This window comes from Acartia tonsa, chromosome 4 (assembly GCF_053477335.1).
Source record: "Acartia tonsa isolate MP-2025a chromosome 4, ASM5347733v1, whole genome shotgun sequence".
Lineage (NCBI taxonomy): Eukaryota > Metazoa > Arthropoda > Copepoda > Calanoida > Acartiidae > Acartia > Acartia tonsa.
This window is the reverse complement of record NC_137263.1, coordinates 2,176,620-2,193,495: the sequence shown is the minus strand read 5'-3', so window position 1 is coordinate 2,193,495 and position 16,876 is coordinate 2,176,620. Positions and strand designations below refer to the sequence as shown.

The 16,876-nt window shown below is 35.3% G+C and overlaps 2 protein-coding genes across 3 annotated transcripts; one reads left to right on the top strand and one right to left on the bottom strand.

Moving 5' to 3' along the window:
• The first annotated feature begins 266 nt into the window (after positions 1 to 266).
• On the top strand, positions 267 to 4,439 carry LOC145315660 (uncharacterized). The gene is made up of 4 exons (XM_080155663.1): positions 267 to 1,293; positions 1,890 to 2,041; positions 2,482 to 2,748; positions 3,576 to 4,439. The coding sequence occupies exons 1-4, from the start codon at positions 302 to 304 to the stop codon at positions 3,794 to 3,796; spliced, it is 1,632 nt and encodes a 543-aa protein (XP_080011789.1). The 5' UTR covers positions 267 to 301; the 3' UTR covers positions 3,797 to 4,439.
• Positions 4,440 to 11,835: 7,396 nt separating this feature from the next.
• On the bottom strand, positions 11,836 to 15,898 carry LOC145315659 (THO complex subunit 4-like). 2 transcript variants are annotated; one of them, XM_080155661.1, is made up of 6 exons: positions 15,631 to 15,898; positions 15,185 to 15,390; positions 14,372 to 14,563; positions 13,498 to 13,581; positions 13,083 to 13,256; positions 11,836 to 12,675 (listed from the first exon to the last, which is right to left on the bottom strand). In XM_080155661.1, the coding sequence occupies exons 1-6, from the start codon at positions 15,789 to 15,791 to the stop codon at positions 12,233 to 12,235; spliced, it is 1,260 nt and encodes a 419-aa protein (XP_080011787.1). In that variant the 5' UTR covers positions 15,792 to 15,898; the 3' UTR covers positions 11,836 to 12,232. The 2 variants fall into 2 exon arrangements, with proteins under 2 accessions (XP_080011787.1, XP_080011788.1); XM_080155662.1 differs by lacking the exon at positions 14,372 to 14,563.
• Positions 15,899 to 16,876: the final 978 nt, after the last annotated feature.

The following is a 16,876-nucleotide window of genomic DNA, read 5'->3' as shown; positions in this document are numbered from 1 at the left end:
TAGCGTTTATCAGCTGTTGAAATCAGGGAGGGAGAGGACAATGGGCTGTTTCTTAAACTAGGCCCCAAAGTTTTATAATAACATTTTCTTATTTGTTGACTTACTTAACCACTTTGGGGACATTTTAATTGTTGGTTGGTTAAGTTGAGCGTCCAAACGTTTCAGCCACTATTTGTAATTTACAAAAAAAAATTTAAACGGCCATTGTCTTATAAAATCTCTTTCAATTTTCCAATAAGTTTTAAAATATTCGAATTTTCAGACTCGATGCCTGAGTATTGGGTGTCCGGTAGATTGTATAATGGTCGGTATCTCCTCCTGTCCTCCCCCAGAGCATAACTCCACTAGCCGGGACAGCAACAACGCCGCCACACCGCCCCCAACCACACGGGACATCAGCTGGTACCGGGGCCAGCCCATCTACGCTTACTCGACAAACAACCAGTCCGCCACCGCTGTCGCAACTGGCGGCCAATCCGTGGTTTCTCAACCGCCACCGCCGTTTTCAAGTGCACAAACTACACAACAACAACAGTTACCGCCTCCGCCGGCTTACCGCCATTCCCAACCGCCGCGGCCTTTAATACTTACTACAACTACAACGCATCATCCTCACGGTCCTCCGCCGCCACCGCCAATTGGCAGCGGCTCAGCCGCGGCCGCATCTTTAGCTTCCGGGCCGATTTTGTCAGTGAAGCAACAAACTCATCACCATCATCTAGTGGCAACCGCCGTTTCATCCCGCATCAGCCGCCAACGTCCATACAGACATCACCACTCACATCATCCTTCCTCTTCATCTGCCGGTACATTAAACGGTGGTGTTAGTCAAAATTTGCGGCGGCACGGCAGCAGCCGTCATCACCAAGTGCATCGCACCTCAGTCAACAACCACCCCCCGCCTCATATTGTAAGAATCGCCATTGGCGCCAATAACCACCCCAGTAGTTTATCTTCCAGCAACGGCTTAAGCGGCGGCGACGGTGGTAACAGCAGTTCCGCCGTCGTAGTGTCGTCCAACGGCGGGCCGCCAGGAGCCGTAAATAGCATGGGCGCACTTGTCTGCAAAGGCATGAAGCACGTTAAAAGCGACGGAAACGGGAACATTGAGCGGGAGGAGCGGAGTGTGTCTGAGCGCGCGGCGCCCTACTCTGTGCCGCTACCCGCCGAGCTTAGCCTGCTCCTTGACCGTCCTATGTTACCGCCGAATGTCCAGGAGATGCACGCGTGGAACCCGTCTGACCGCTCACTCAATATTTTTGTTAAAGAAGATGATATTTTTACATTTCATAGGTGAGTCCAGTTTGTTTAGTTGCTCTATATTATCATTGGGACAACCTGTATAATATGTTATTCAATATCTTATTGGGACACCCTGTATTATTTGTTATTCTATATTTTCATTGGGACTCCCTGTATAATAGGTTATTCTATATCATCATTGGGACACCGTGTATAATTTGTTATACTATGTATATTTTAATGGGACACCCTGTATTATGTTATTCTTTATTTCATTGGTACACTCTGTATAATTTGTTATTCTATATTTCATTGGGATGTCCTGTGTTAAATCTTATTCTATATTTTATTAGACATCCTGTATAATATTCTATTCTATATTTTCATTGGACAACCTGCATAATTTGTTTTTCTATTTTTTCACAGGGACACACTGTATTATATGTTATTCTATATTTTTATTGGGACACTTTGTTTAATATTTAATTATATATTTTCATTGGGGACATCCTGTATAACATGTTTTTCTATATGTTCATTGGACACCCTCTATAGTTTCTTATTCTATATTTCATTGGGACACCCTGTATAATTTGTTATTCTATAATTCATTTGGACATCCTGTATAACATATTTATATTTTGCAGACACCCTGTAGCACAATCTACTGACTGTATCCGTGGTAAGCAGGGCTATACCTCTGGCATCCATATCTGGCAGATATCCTGGCCACTCAAGCAACGAGGCACCCATGCAGTTATTGGGGTGGCCACTAAGGAAGCGCCCCTTCACTCCCCAGGTACAATCATTCAAAAAAAAATCCAGGTGGGGAAGTGGGGGGGGGGGGGGGGGGTGAGGTATGAGGCTCTCAAAATAAAATAAAAAAGGATCCCCCAAGAAATTTTTTCCGTCATATATATCAATTAATAATTATATTTGTATTTGGCCATAAATGAAAAAAGTATAGATTAACGTTTAAATCTTAATAATGAATATTTTGCAATTTCTAAGGTTGCAAAAAAAAATTGTAAAACAACTATAAATTAGCAATAACTAGATTTCATTTATTGGTTAATTAAACTCAGGGGAGTGTAGAAGGGGGTACACAAGGTGGATACACCCCCATTATATTACACCCCTATACCCCTTCATATGTTTTCTTTAGGGTAGTGTTTAAATTTTTCCCATTGGAAAAAAATCATGTGCTCAACTCATTCTGATAATTTTAAATATTTGCAGCTGGGTATCAAAGCTTGGTTGGCTCAACGAAGCACAGCTGGGGCTGGGACCTCGGCAGGAACAAGGCCCTGCACAACGGCCAGCAAGTCACATATCCCGTCCACGCCACGGCGTCTCCGGCGGCCGCCTCGACAATTAACGGCAATGGCGGCAACAGCATGGAGAAACTGTTCACGGTGCCCGATACCTTCTACATGATATTAGACCTGGAGGCGGGACACCTGGCGTTTCTGGTGGACAACCAGTTTCTCGGCATTGCGCACAAAGGTAATTTTGTAACTTTTGTGTATTGATTGATTGCTTAATTTCGCGATTTTTTAGTAGTGAAGCTACTCTATAAATGTTTGTTTACGTAAAACTGTGCTTCTGTAAATGTTTGCCAAATTTTGTATTTAAAATTGCTGGTAATTCACAAATTCACAGCGGAAATGCTCATGTGTGACGCCATACATACGTCTAAAGGGAGTGATGAGAGGAGACGTAGGAAGGGAAACCCGTACTGGGAGAAAGTCGGTCAAAAATCATCCACGTGACGTCATAAAAAAAAAGGGATTATCAATCTCTTTTTTAGGTTTTTTTTCCCCACTTTTCCTCTCATCTTCCTCATTTTTATGACGTCACGTGTCTGATTTTTGAGCGACTTTCTCACATTACAGGAAAGCCCAAAAAAGAGATGGATAATAGACGCATTTTTATGACGTCAAACATGATGCTTTCCGTTGTACCAAAAATTTTTGTTTCCCTTTTTTCTCTCAATTTTTCAATGTTTGTGTGTTGTCGTCCTTGTAACTAACTTCACATTTGTTTTACTATATTTTTCAAAACTACAACTACAAATCTTTTCATCCTTGTTTTAATAATGTTATTTTAATGGATTTATTTTACCTGGATCTTCACCAGATTATCATGTACTCTAATAAAGTGAAAATTGTAGAGGGCTAAAATAATGATTCCTCCCCTTTACCCTATCCCCTTACCTTCTATTGGATGAACGGACTGACCAATAAATGACAGGAAAAATCTAAATTGACGACATTTTTTCACAGTATCTTCATATATTTTACATCCATTTAATAACTTTATTTTATTTACAGGATTGAAAGGCCAAACCTTATACCCGATCGTGTCAGCCGTTTGGGGCCACTGCGAGGTCACCATGCGCTACCGAATATGCGGAGAGGCGGGCCCGTCGCCGCTGTCCCACTGGTGCCGCTGCACAATCCGCCGGCGGGTGGGCGCGTCCCGCCTCGAGGCGGGCGCCGCTCACAAACTAGGACTTCCCAATCCAATACGAGATTTTATACTGCATAGATAATATTGAGAAAATTATTGTTTTTTAGTTAATTTTGCATTTAGATTTTCACAGATTCTTTCATTTAAGTTAGCAGGGCTCGGCAGCTGTTATAGACTTCCTACAGGCTTATGCCGAGCCTTTTAAAATAATATTCATAAAATGTATTTTTTGAAAGAATCTGTTATTATGTTTATCATGTTTTTAGTTTACTTCTGTCTTATTACAATGCTTAAATTTTTAGATTTTTCAATTTTTTGTTTCTCTAGTTTATTTCATTATTTCTCGTCAAGTTCTAGTCAAAACTTATATCAAACAAAAAAAGACTTTACCTAAAAAAACTACTCTTTCTGAAAAAAGTTCTTCAACAAAATGATTTTTATACCAAATTTTAAAATATTTTTACTTCTACATCATAGACTTTGAAAAACTTGAATATTTCTGAAAATATTTTTGTTCTGAATATCAAAACCTGTACCTCAAATTTTAAAATACAGTATTATTATAAATAGTTAAAAAATAGTAAACTTTTAATAAGATAATGTCCTAAAAAATGTGTAAGATTTTGAAATTCTTTTACTTTTTGGTTAAAATTCTAAAACTTTTTATTTTGAATCATTATAAAACTGTGAAGGAGAAAGAAAGTTAGAGGGAGAAAGATAGAGAGAGAGAGTAAGGAGGAGGGGGGGGGGGAGGGGGATAAAAATGAAATAAAGTTTGGACTAAAGCATTCCATTCCATCATTGTTAAAACAACTGCAGACAATTTAAACCTTAAAGGAACACTCTTTCACTTATTTTATTGCATCAAAATTGAGTTCTTCTGTTAGGATGGTTTTTGGCTATTTTATATTAAGATTTAAGCCTTTTGAGATAAGATGGGTTTATGCTATCTTTTGCTTACTCTTGGTTTATTTGAATTCAGATCTTCTAGACGCCATGGGCGATTCTGCTAGTTACTTCTATAAGTACCTTCTTTGATGAGCAAAAAAGCCAAGCTAGTGGTCTTTAAAAATTCAGTTTTTCTTACCTCGTATAAAAATGAACTAAAACTTTACAGACTGACAGACAGACAGACAAAAAAGGTGTCAAAAATTTTGAATAAATGATTGCAAATCAAAGTTTTAAATTTAATGCAGTTTTAGATAATTTCAGCTTAAAAAGTTATTAGAAATAGTATCCGTCTTAAATAATAGTGGACCTCTCTTCTTAATTTAAAATCAAATAAATTGCAGGAATCTAACCCTCCATATTTATAGCCCTGTGGGAATCAAATCATTAAAACCCTAGTCATATTAAACCTAACCTTTAAGAAGTATATAAAATACCTTTTTTTTAACAATTGAATTTTAAGGAGGGGGGATGGGGGAGGAGTTAAGGGCCCCTAGAGCTATTAGGGATATTTCCTTTCATGTCAAAATATTTTTGTGCTGGATAATATAGTTAAAATCAAAAAATATTTACTGATCTCAAAACCTGGCTCAATTTTTTTTTTTACTTTTTACCATTTGTAAATAGTATATGTATTAAACTGTATAGGCAAAATTAATGAAAAATAGGTGTTTCAATGTAAAAAAATGTTTTCTTTAAATCTTCATTATATAGTGAGTGATTAAAAAATTATACAACGAGAAAAAATTCTATGTCTATTTTTCCTTTTTCTTAATTTTTTTATATATTTCAAAATACTTAAGAAAAAAATGTGATTTTGTGATCTTAACCTCAATTGTGAAATCTGCTTTTTTATTCAATTTTTTGTTATGTGGTTTTAATATGTAAGAAAAGGCATTTTTGGCTGTTTAAAAAATAAGGGCATTTTTAAGTAAAAACTTTGCTTCATATTTTGGCATTTTTTCAAACTTTTTCTTGCTTAGAAAACAGTTTTGTATATTTATGTAAATTTTCAAATACTCAATTTCTGTATATTTTCGGCAATAACTGTAGTTAACTTTTTAATTTATGTATACCTAATAGTCAAGTGAATCCACAGATTAGAAATTATGTTTAGGATTTTTTTGATAAGAGCTTATTTTACCAAAAAGTCATTATTATACATCTAGTTCAATTTTTTAGTCAATTTATAAATCTTTTAACAATGGATAAGAATATTTTTTTTTTAAAGTAGGGTCATACAAATTATTTCATATAAATGGTTAGGGGCATAAATCTTTAAACAATGGATAAAAATATTTTTTTTTAAAGTAGGGTCATACAACTTATATTATATAAATGGTTAGGGGCATACAACTTTTATTTTTTGTGTTTATTTGTCCAGTTGTTATTATAATATTTATGTTCTAAACATGTAAATATGGGACACCTGTCATGTCCTCTACAAGTTTATTCACTTTAAAAAGTACTCAAAAACAATTGTTATAAGGATGATTGAATCTAATAGTAATTTTACTGGTCCCCAAAGTTATACAGACACGTATTCTATATCGTTTGCCTAAAAACTTTGGGAGACTTGTTTTAAATCTTAAATGGATTGTAAAAACTTTTCCATTAATAATTTTAATTTTTCAGAAGGGATCAATTTAATTTCCATTGTCTTATCCCTTAAGATCCCTGGTTTACATAATAACTGAATGAAACAACATACAGACCAACCTATAAGAATTGTAGAGTAGTTGCGCCACTAAATATATAAAAAATCACATGTTTCTGAGTACTTTTTGAAAGGGGGCGCTGTCATTTTTACAACCAGCTTTGACAAAAAACCACCGATATAATTTGTGATGGCTGTAAAAATGTCATGTACCCTATTATTATAGTGCTATGCAGTTGGGAGCAAAGCAGCTAGTTAGCTTGCTCCTACATCGTCTATCTATCTATCTATTCTATATTTTAATAAATTTATACTGCTTTGATATTTTTTTATTTTTTTCTAAGCATGCTTTTATACAATTATTGTCGGTTTGTCCGTTTTCTTATCGGTAATTAAGACATGTTAGAATATCCTATCGATTTAAAACTTAGTATAATGATTTTTTAAGCAGTTATGTATAGCACTTGATCTTTGGAATATTGATTCTCAAGAAGATTAGACTTAATTCAATAAGCGAAGCACCTCTATAATTAGTCTGTAATTGTAAGTATGTCCATAACAGACATCCTGTACCTAAGCAATTACAGGATCTTTAATGCGTTGTTAGTCTAAATTTGTCACTAGCGACTACGCCCAAAGAGGCCTCTAGGGGCACTCGAGATGATGGGGGTTAAATTCGGCCCCCCCCCCTTTTACTTTATTTTCAAAAAGTAAAATCCCCCCCCATTACCAACACAAAAAGTCATAAAACTTCCCAGGACCTATGAGAAGCTACATTGTAAAGTAGAACCATATCGGTTCAGCCGTTAGCGAGACACACAGTGATCCTGTTACTTTTATATAAGGAAACTTTTTTTTAAATGCAAGAATTTACACTGCTCTATTTAAACCTTCATTTTAATATTGATTTGTTGTTATGTTTATGTGATATTCTTTTATAAGCTCAAATGGCTCTTCAAGGATGTATTACTATTTAGTTAAGAAATATGATGTTTAAAATGAAATGAAAAAAAGAAGTACTGTCATAATTTATACGCTGGATTAGTAATACAGGCAATTTTCCACGAATATGGAAATAAAAATCTGAAAAATTAAAACCAGTTTTGGCAACCTTGTTGTATGAGAATTAATGTGTAACTGCACCTGCTCATTGATGTGAACATCCTTTTATAATCCAGGTCTTCCGTCCGACCTCCCCTCTCCATTTTTGTTGCTCTCCATATCTTTATTATAACCCTTTTCCATGTATAAAGTATTATTCACTTGCAGCTGGATTTTAAGGGATAAGACAATGAACGATAAATTGATATACATCCCCAATCATAACAAACATGATTCCCCTTCTGTAGATTAAAATTTGTTGAAACGTTTGGACTATTAGTATTTGCCTATTTCATTTTCCATTTAAGCTTTGCAATGGTTAAAGGCAATTTATCTGCCTCCTCTTATACAGGCTTAAGGGTGCAGCCTCTTTTAATAGTCATTTTTTTTTTTGGGGGGGGGGGTATTTTTCATTTTTTGGGGAGTAAGAGCTTCCCACCCTCCAAAAAAATAGTTATAAACCTTCCCGGGACCTATGAGAAGCTACCCTGTAAAGGAGAACTCGATCGGTTCAGTGGTTAGCCAGATTTTTCGCTACAAACATACAGACAGACAAACAAACATCGTTCTACTTTGTATTATAGATAGACGTTCAAGGAGGGAGGGTGCAGTGGTGAGGTAAAGGGGTACACTAACCAAAGAATTTTAAAAAAAAAATACTTCAACTTGGACGTCTTAGTTCGAAGGCTTTTACATTTCGTAAGACATCTATAATTCCAAATACGACGATCTCTAGTGCATTTAGATGTTATTAACTGAAATGTGACATTGAATGATCGTTAGTTATGAGTGAGAAACTTCTCATCAAAATTTAAACTAAACCCAGTGTTTCAGAAATTTAGAACTGTAAAGTGGATAACTCAAACAGCGTTCTTTGTGTTTTTATATAAAAATTAAAAGATTTTCTTCCAATTACATAATAATTCAAATAAATAAACAAGTTGTATTCTTTAAACATATAAACAAACAAGTTTATAAACAGTTTTTATTGAGAAAAAAAAATAAGTTAAAACTTTAAAACATACTACAAAATATACAATTCAAAGTTTTCACCTAGCGACTAAAAAATAAACTAAGAAGTGTTTAATACTTTATGGCCTATTTTGTTCTAAATATTTTATGGCTTATCTTGCTTTAAAATTTAACACTCCGCTTTGTGTATTTTTCAGTACATACTAGAGTAGCAAGTTAAAAGGAATGTATATTTTTTCTTAGTGTGGGGGTTGGAAATTTGAGAATAGGATATCTTAACAAGGATGATAACATCTATAAGTACGAAGCTCTAAATTCAGAAAGGGGAACAAGCGGACAATAACTCTTGTAGATTTTCAGAACTTTATAAGCATAACATAAATTTTATAAAGTCTAAACGAAATTGTACATAGATTTGTTGCAAAATTGCGCAAAGAAAGGATGTTGATTACAGTAATGCCTCGCTTAAAATATTTTACCTTGTTGTCCTAGAAATCGTTATTCTAACAATAAGATTAAAAGGAGAAATATATCATACAAAAAACTGTTGAAAAGAAGTTAAAAATCATCATGTTTTAAATGGACGTGCAGACTTTTTTGTAACGATTATAGAGTTGCTTTGCTTTTAAAATCGTATCTAACTCTTATAGGAATCATCATACAAAGTAGATAGGGCAATTCTTACATGTCCAAATTAATAAAAAGAGCTAATAGTTAAGGACGGACCCTAATTATAGTAAAGCTTCGCTTTTAAAAATGGATGATGAAAGTTCAGTAAAATTATTCAACTTCAAGTGGCTTCGCCCCTAACCTCTAGGGGCTTTGCCCCAAGAGGTATAATTACATCTTCTATTACAGCTACCCAGCGCGCGGAAAAAAATACGAATAGAGAATTCGCAAAAATCGTAAAAAAATTTGGGGGGGGGGGGTGTCCCACCCCCAAGAAAAATAGCCTAAAACCACCACAGGACCAGTAGGAATATTACCGAGTAGAATCCGATCGGTTCAGTGGTTACCGAGATTTGAGGGACAGACATCATTCTACTTTGTATTATAGAGTTAGTTTTTATTTGTTTCTTTCTTAAGATTTCAATAACTAATAGGGAAGCTTCATTTAGATCCTGGAATAGTTTCCGGAATTTTATTTCTCGTATTCATTCGAATCCTATGGATAGGAACCGGTTCTCATCCATACGAAAAAAAACATGTCTAGCATCGTATTATATCCAGGTTTCTACGAATATAAAAATTTACAATCATAAGATTAAAACCAGTTTTTTAGCCGGTGCCTTCGGCACCTCGGGGCTAAAAAATCTAGTTTTAATCTCATAATTGTACATTCTATATCTGCGGAAAGCCGATTATAATACGATGCGAGAAATAACTATTAAATATTTTTGGGTTAGGATAGCCGTAGGCTATTTTTTAGTAGCGAAGATACTCTATAATTTGAAATGTCCATCTGTCCGTAAGAAACGTTTCGGGGGAAACGATGAAAAAAAGCCATATTACTGAAAATTTTATAATGACAAACATACATCCTACTACTACGTCAAGACGTTGATAAAAATTTAGACAAGACCATCAGTATCAAACCTATTACTTTGAAAGATGGGACATCCAATTTATTACTGTATTGGAACGAAGCGATGGGATATCGATTTCCAATATGGCTTAGAAACCGAATAATGTCCGCAGGATTACAACTGGCTTTAAGCCTATTCTAAAGTCACGCATAGATACCAATTAAAACTATTTTCCACGAGTATTAAAATAAAAATTTTGAAAAAAATCTGTTTTGTTAGAAAGGGACTTAATTCTCAGCCCCTCGAGGCTAACATAATTGGTTTAAAACTTATAATTTTTCGTTATAACACCCGCGGAAAGCTGTCTATAATACGATGCGATAAATAACTAGGTATTCCTAATTAGATAACGAACTGACTAAACCAATTATAGAAAATCATTGCATATAAATTAAATATACATTAAAATATAAAATGCTAGTTAATTTTCATTTTTTTTATATAATAAATATAATCTATAAAAAATATTTAACAGATTGTATAATTTTTATTTTATTTTTCAGGTACTTAGTTTCATTTCAGGTTTTCAAATGATTTTCGTTCTATACATTATTTTTGGTTTCTTTACAGTAGGTATTTTCATGTATTTTTCTTCTTTATATTGAGGATAGATTGTTTTTCTCCAAGGTTTAGCTTTTTTGTGTATTTTTGTTCTTGTACATTAAATTTTCTGATAAAAAAAATCTTCAAAAACTTATGAGGGCCCTTCTTCATGTTGGCTCGTACTAGGAATCATCTAATGGCAGCTGGGGGTGAAATAGATATCTTTAAGACATCTCAGGAACTATAGAATTATAAATAATTCTATAAATATGTAAATCCATTTTGAATGGTTTACATATTTTTATCAAAGGCGTTTCTCGGAACGCTAGTTTTTTGATACCATAATAAAAATATTATTTATCAGTCATGATCTTTTTTTGCGAATTGGACTTTTAGATTTTAAAAACCTATTTAAGGATTGAACCTAGTGGCGGTCTTGTTTGAAAAGGTGAAAAAATGGACAATTGGATTAGAGAACTTGAAACTGTTGGACAATATTGTAATTTTACATAATGTTGGTTTATACTGCGAACAAAGGGCATCGCGGTGGTAGAATCTACAAAACGTTGAAATGCATATCTGGATATAGTTGAGTAGGTAGAACTGTAATTTGTGAAGTTTTTAATTGAAAGTTGGTGGATTTTTTTCTTTTGACTTGGCATCGCTGGAAAACTGGGTTGAAAGGCAAAGTTGAGTTGGCATCACTTTACGTTGCTGAAAACTGTGTTAAAAAGGCAAAATTGAGATGGCATCGCTGGCTAAGGTTGGAAAACTGTGTTGAAAGGTAAAATTGAGTTGGCATCGCTGGAACACTATCTTGAAGGCAAAAATTGTGTTGGGAGATTTTAAATTTTTTATATATATGTTGATTGAAAGGCATCGCTGATTGAATTTTGTTTTTTGGTAAAGCAACACTTTGGTGGATGGCGACAGATTGGTGTAAGAAAGGAGTGCAGATTTTGACCGCCACTGGTTATTTAGTCCAAAAGATCATGTACTTTTATAAAGTAATATAAAGCAAAATCAACATTGAAGTTGATTGCTTAAAATAAGACTTAATGTCTTATAGAAGGGCAATTTAAATACCTATTAGGTTTTAAGAACCTTAGCATTTTTAAAATGCTTGATTAGTTATGGAATATTGGAGCAAATTGAAGTATGTAGTATTTCGGACCATGCTAACAAACGCATCTTGATGTAAGTTCACAAATCGAACCACTCTACCACCAATGCATAGATCTATACAACTAGAGAACACAGAACTTTGTTGTCTGCCATATTCTGTTGTTGGTTGGAAGGAAGGAACACTCTTGGTTTCATTTTTTTTAAAGAAAACAATATTTTATTTTATATACAAAAAATTCACAAGGTTGGTGGGTGTCCGAGGATCTCAAGGATTATAGAAACGGTATGCACTGCTGCTATATCAGGCGGGTGTGTGGTCAGCACATACATACAGCAGTTCTTTCCCCCTGTAGATTGCCTCGGAACTATAAATGTAAAGATTTATACAAATAATAGAAGCAGAGATGAATATTATAATAACAATGCATCAAAATAAATGAAGGAGCTTTTTTTTATAATCCACAGCTCTGAAAATATTTTCTTAACGTTTCAGTGATGCTCATTTTCATCTTTGGAAACTAACAAATAAATATATGTAAAGTGAGAAAGTCTTTTTAGTGTAGTTGACTGTGAGGTATTCTTCTTCTTAGCGCTCCTTCATGAAAGAATCCAATTCTTTGTCAAGCTGATCTTTGTTTGCTGGTGTTGCCTTCTTTCCGCCACGCCCGCCGCCACCGCCACGACCCCCACGTCCGCCAGCCCGTCCACGATTTCTTCCTTGGCGTTGGTTACCGCCGCCTCCGCCGGCCGCCATTTTAGCACCGCCCCGACCACCGCGTCTGGGCGGGCCACGAGATGCGCCGGCACCGCGGGCTCCGCGTGGCCGCACACTGCCGCCGCGACGCTTGACCACAGCGCCGCCGCCAAATCTGTTGCGGTTGACGCTGTTGGAGCGGGGGCGAACACCGACACGGCCACGCATGCTGCCACCTCCAACTCCGCCGCCGTTCATCAGAGATCTTGCGTCGCTGGTGAGCTCAATTTTCATGGGTTTGCCGTCAAGTGGGACGCCGTCATACTGTTTCAGAGCTAAAAATAAAACATTAGCTATGTGAAGTGGAGGAAAAAGTACTAAAAAATTTTGGTCAGTACGTCAGTCATAAGGATTTAATGTTTCTTAATAAAATTGCTTACTTTGTCTCACAAACAAACAGCAGAAATGATATATTCTAAGTAACATTACTGTAAAACAATTAAGTGTTCTTTAATATCGAACAATTATAATCTAGGTGAGATTACTCTTAGAAGGTTATTAGTACCTTCCCACAAAATAGTTATAAACCTTCCCAGGTCATATGAGAAGTAAGTTACATTGTAAAGGATAACCGTATCGGTTCAGCAGATAGCGAGATCCTTCGGTACATACAGATCCTGTTACTTATATTGCTTGAAGATTTACAACTTTATTGAAGCCTAACTTTTGAAATTTAACAAACCTTTGATAGCATCTGACCGCCTTTCATAGACAACGTCCGCTGTGCCCAGAGATCTGCCGCCGATATCGTAGTGTACGTGTGTCTCCTTGAGCCGGCCAAACTCGCTGAATAGCTCGTGGATGTCCTTGTTGGAAACGCCGTGGTCCAGGTTGGATACCATCAACTTGCCAGGTCCTGATAATTGATGTTTAGAAAATACGTGGATATTATGATAAGTGAAAAATTGTCAATTTTGAACGCTAAAACTCATTTATTGGTCAGTTCGTTACTCCAGTAGGAGGGTAGGGGATGGGGTAGTACGGGAATGGGGGTCGTCATTTTAGCCATTTTTAAGTTTTACTTTTATTAGATCAACATTGTATAGTCTGGGGAATAAAAATTTCTAAGGGGTTAAAGCCACTGTTTTAGTACCAACCTGCAGATGCCATGCCTCCAGGTCCTCCAGCAAATCTGTCATGCTGCCAGGTATCATTCAGGTTTCTGCTGGCATCACGACGCACTGAAATAATATTTTATTTTCAATATTATACATTTTTTTTCATAAAAGAAAGATTCTTGATATTATTAATAAACAGAGATTAATATTAATAGTTATTTATCGCATCATATTTTAGACAGCTTTCCGCGAATATTAAAATGACAAAACTGGTAGGTATTAATTTTATGATGTTTATCTTATTTTTCGTTCAAAATTGTCTGTAATACGATGCTGTACATGATTTTCAGTATGGCTGAGAACCGGTTCTAATCCGGCGGATTTTAATCGGTTTTAAAGCCATACTGGAAAATGGGTTAATTTTAGTCATTTTTATTTATTTTAAAATATTATGAAAACCCACTCAAAAAATTTTTTAAGATAAAGGATGAAACACTTTAAAAACTTAAAACTCAACCAATACATGATTAAAACTAAAAAAGAAGCAATTACTGTCAATAAATCCACAAACCAGCAGCTAAAGCAAAATAATGGTATTAATAGCAAAACATATTTTGGCCAGCGAAGCAAAACATACCAAAAACCAACACAAATCTTTGTTAAAAACTTAAGAACAAAAACTCTTTAAGTATTGTTTTAAAATTTTTTAGTAGAAAGATCAGTTTTTGTTCTTAAAATTAAATTAGATACCAAGGATATACCAGCGGAAAATAAATCAATCTTCCCTCAGAATTTTCAAGTAAGCTGTTCTATATACTGTAAGAAACTGAGTAGAAAGAAGATTAATTTATCGCCCAATGTCTTCTCCCTTCCAATCATACAGTATAATAAACACCACGCCATTGCTGCCTACCCTGACTGTTACTGCGGGACCTTCCGCCAGCCGCCGCAGCCCCTCCGCGTCCGCGTGAACCACTGCGGCCGCGGGAGGCATTGCGGGCCCCGCGGGACGCACTGCGGCCGCGTGATTGGCTGCGCCGACGGGCGCTTTGACTGCGAAGGTTCATCTGGCGGGATAGAAGATTGTTGACTTCGCTTACACTTACTACACATAGGACAATAAGACAGTTAAAACAAGGTATCTAGAGGGATAAGACAATGGCCGATAAATTGATGTACAACTACATCCCCAATCATAATACACAATATTTAAATATTACCCCTTCTAGAGATTACAATTAGTGGTACCCAAAGTTGTTCAGCCAACGAATAAGAAAATGGTATGTAAAACTAAGGAAATAGTGTAATGAACAGTCCAATGTCCCTTCACTCTATGATTAAAAACATTGTTCATCTTTAGTAGCAATCAATTATATTTATACCACAAAAATAAAACTTATAAAATAAATAGTGAGTGTTTCATCCTTATGAATATTCAAATTAAAGAGGATTCACGAAAATCCCTAATATCCGTAAAGTTGTGTGTTATCATGACTTTAAAACAGGATTAGAACTTGTGGTTTCCAAAAAAGAATTCTGAACAAACTAACAAAATTGTCTAATTTCACAAAAAAAAATCGGTTCTTCATAATTCCACATTTTACCTCATTTAAGCAGCTGATTTTGGCGTTTTAATACTGTTTAAAGTTTTGAACACATAACTATTCTAATACTAGGTAGGTAGGTGTTTGTGAATACCACATTAAAAGAAAACTAAGATGCCTACCTACAGATCTGCTCCTGCTTCTGCCACGTCTCATGGCACCACCCGGGGGACCGCCAGACTGACGCCTGGGGACTCCACGTCCACCTCTACCACCGCCGCCGGCAGACCTTGCCCTGCTGCGACTGCGAGATCTTCCTCGGGATTGAGCACCGCCGGCCCTTCCACCGCCGTTCATTTGACCGCCATCCCTGGTGCGGCTGCGTGATCTAAAAATTCAAAAAAAAAAAGGTTCTAAACAAAGATGAATGAAATTAACTTTTTGTGTAGTAATATTCAAAATATTCTCTAACAGGCTGTATATTTTCTCATTAGGTACAAGTTATTAATATTGAAAATATCTAAATGGAAGGACTATCATATAATGAATTATAGTAGATTCTTCTCAAACAGTTATGTTTACAAAATAATTCATAAAATTAACTGAGGCTCTATTGTTGAATTGTTACCTGCCGCGAACTTGTCCACCACCGGTGCGTCCACCTCTTCCTCCAGGCCCTCCACGGCCACCGCCTCTACCGCCACGGCCTCTAGCACCTCCACCGCCGCCGCGGGATGGCTTATTTTTCTTGATAATATCATCCAAACTCATGTCTATTCTGTCCGCCATTTTGTGATGTTTTTGATTACGCGGATTTTTTTCAACTCAACAAAATCTCTCTCCTTTTATTTGCTAAATCTGAAATTTATAATTACAAGTGTTATTAACAAAACGAAGGAAACTAATTAAAATATCAAACAAAGACGTGACAAGTGTTTTAATATTTAACATAAATTGAATTTCCGGTAAACCGTAATTTACTCCTTAATTGAAATATCAATATTACTAGTGAATTTGCCTCTAGCTTTAGGGATATAGGGGAAGAAGAGAAGAAAAATAGCTAAAAACATATCAAGACTTAATTATAAAATTAACATAGCCAAAAACCACCCAGGGACCTATGTGAAGCTTCCTTTATATGGAGAACTCAATCAGTTCAATAAAAGAAATCTTAAGCTACAGACAAAATAAACTAACTTTATATATATAATAAGATAATAAGTTTTACATTGAAGCTACATATATCTCCAGGTAAGGTTTAGAACTTTTTAAGAGGAAAGTATCTCCAAATCGGTTCAAAGGTTACAAAGATCTTAATAAACAAAAAAATTAAATAGAGTAATATAAAATAAGAGTTTAAATGTCCAATCACAAAGCTACGAATCGAAATTAAATAATGCGTCATAAAACACACCTGTAAATTAACAGAAAACAAATGAATAAGTTACTTTTGAAAGCTTAGAAACTATATCAAAAACTTCCATATGAGTCATTAACTATATATTATAATTAAATATCTATATATGGTGCAATAATAAATAAATTATAAAAACGTTTTAAGTAAATATAAAGAAAATTGATACAATAGATTAAGGACTATCAGCAACGCCCCTGAAGGGGGGGGGGTCTACCCACCCTACTATGAATTTTAGTTTTGAAAATAAAATTTTTTTGTAGGGAGGTAATTTATTACTAGGGGCGATTTCTCTTCGTAAGCTAATGGAAGCCTCCAAAAAAAGTAGTTATAAAACGTTAAAGGACCTATGAGAGGCTGCATTGTAAAGGAGAAACGTATCAGTTAAATAAGAAACAAAATAAATAACAATCCACTCCAAGACAAAGAATCGACTAAGAGAAAATATAAAATTAGTTTT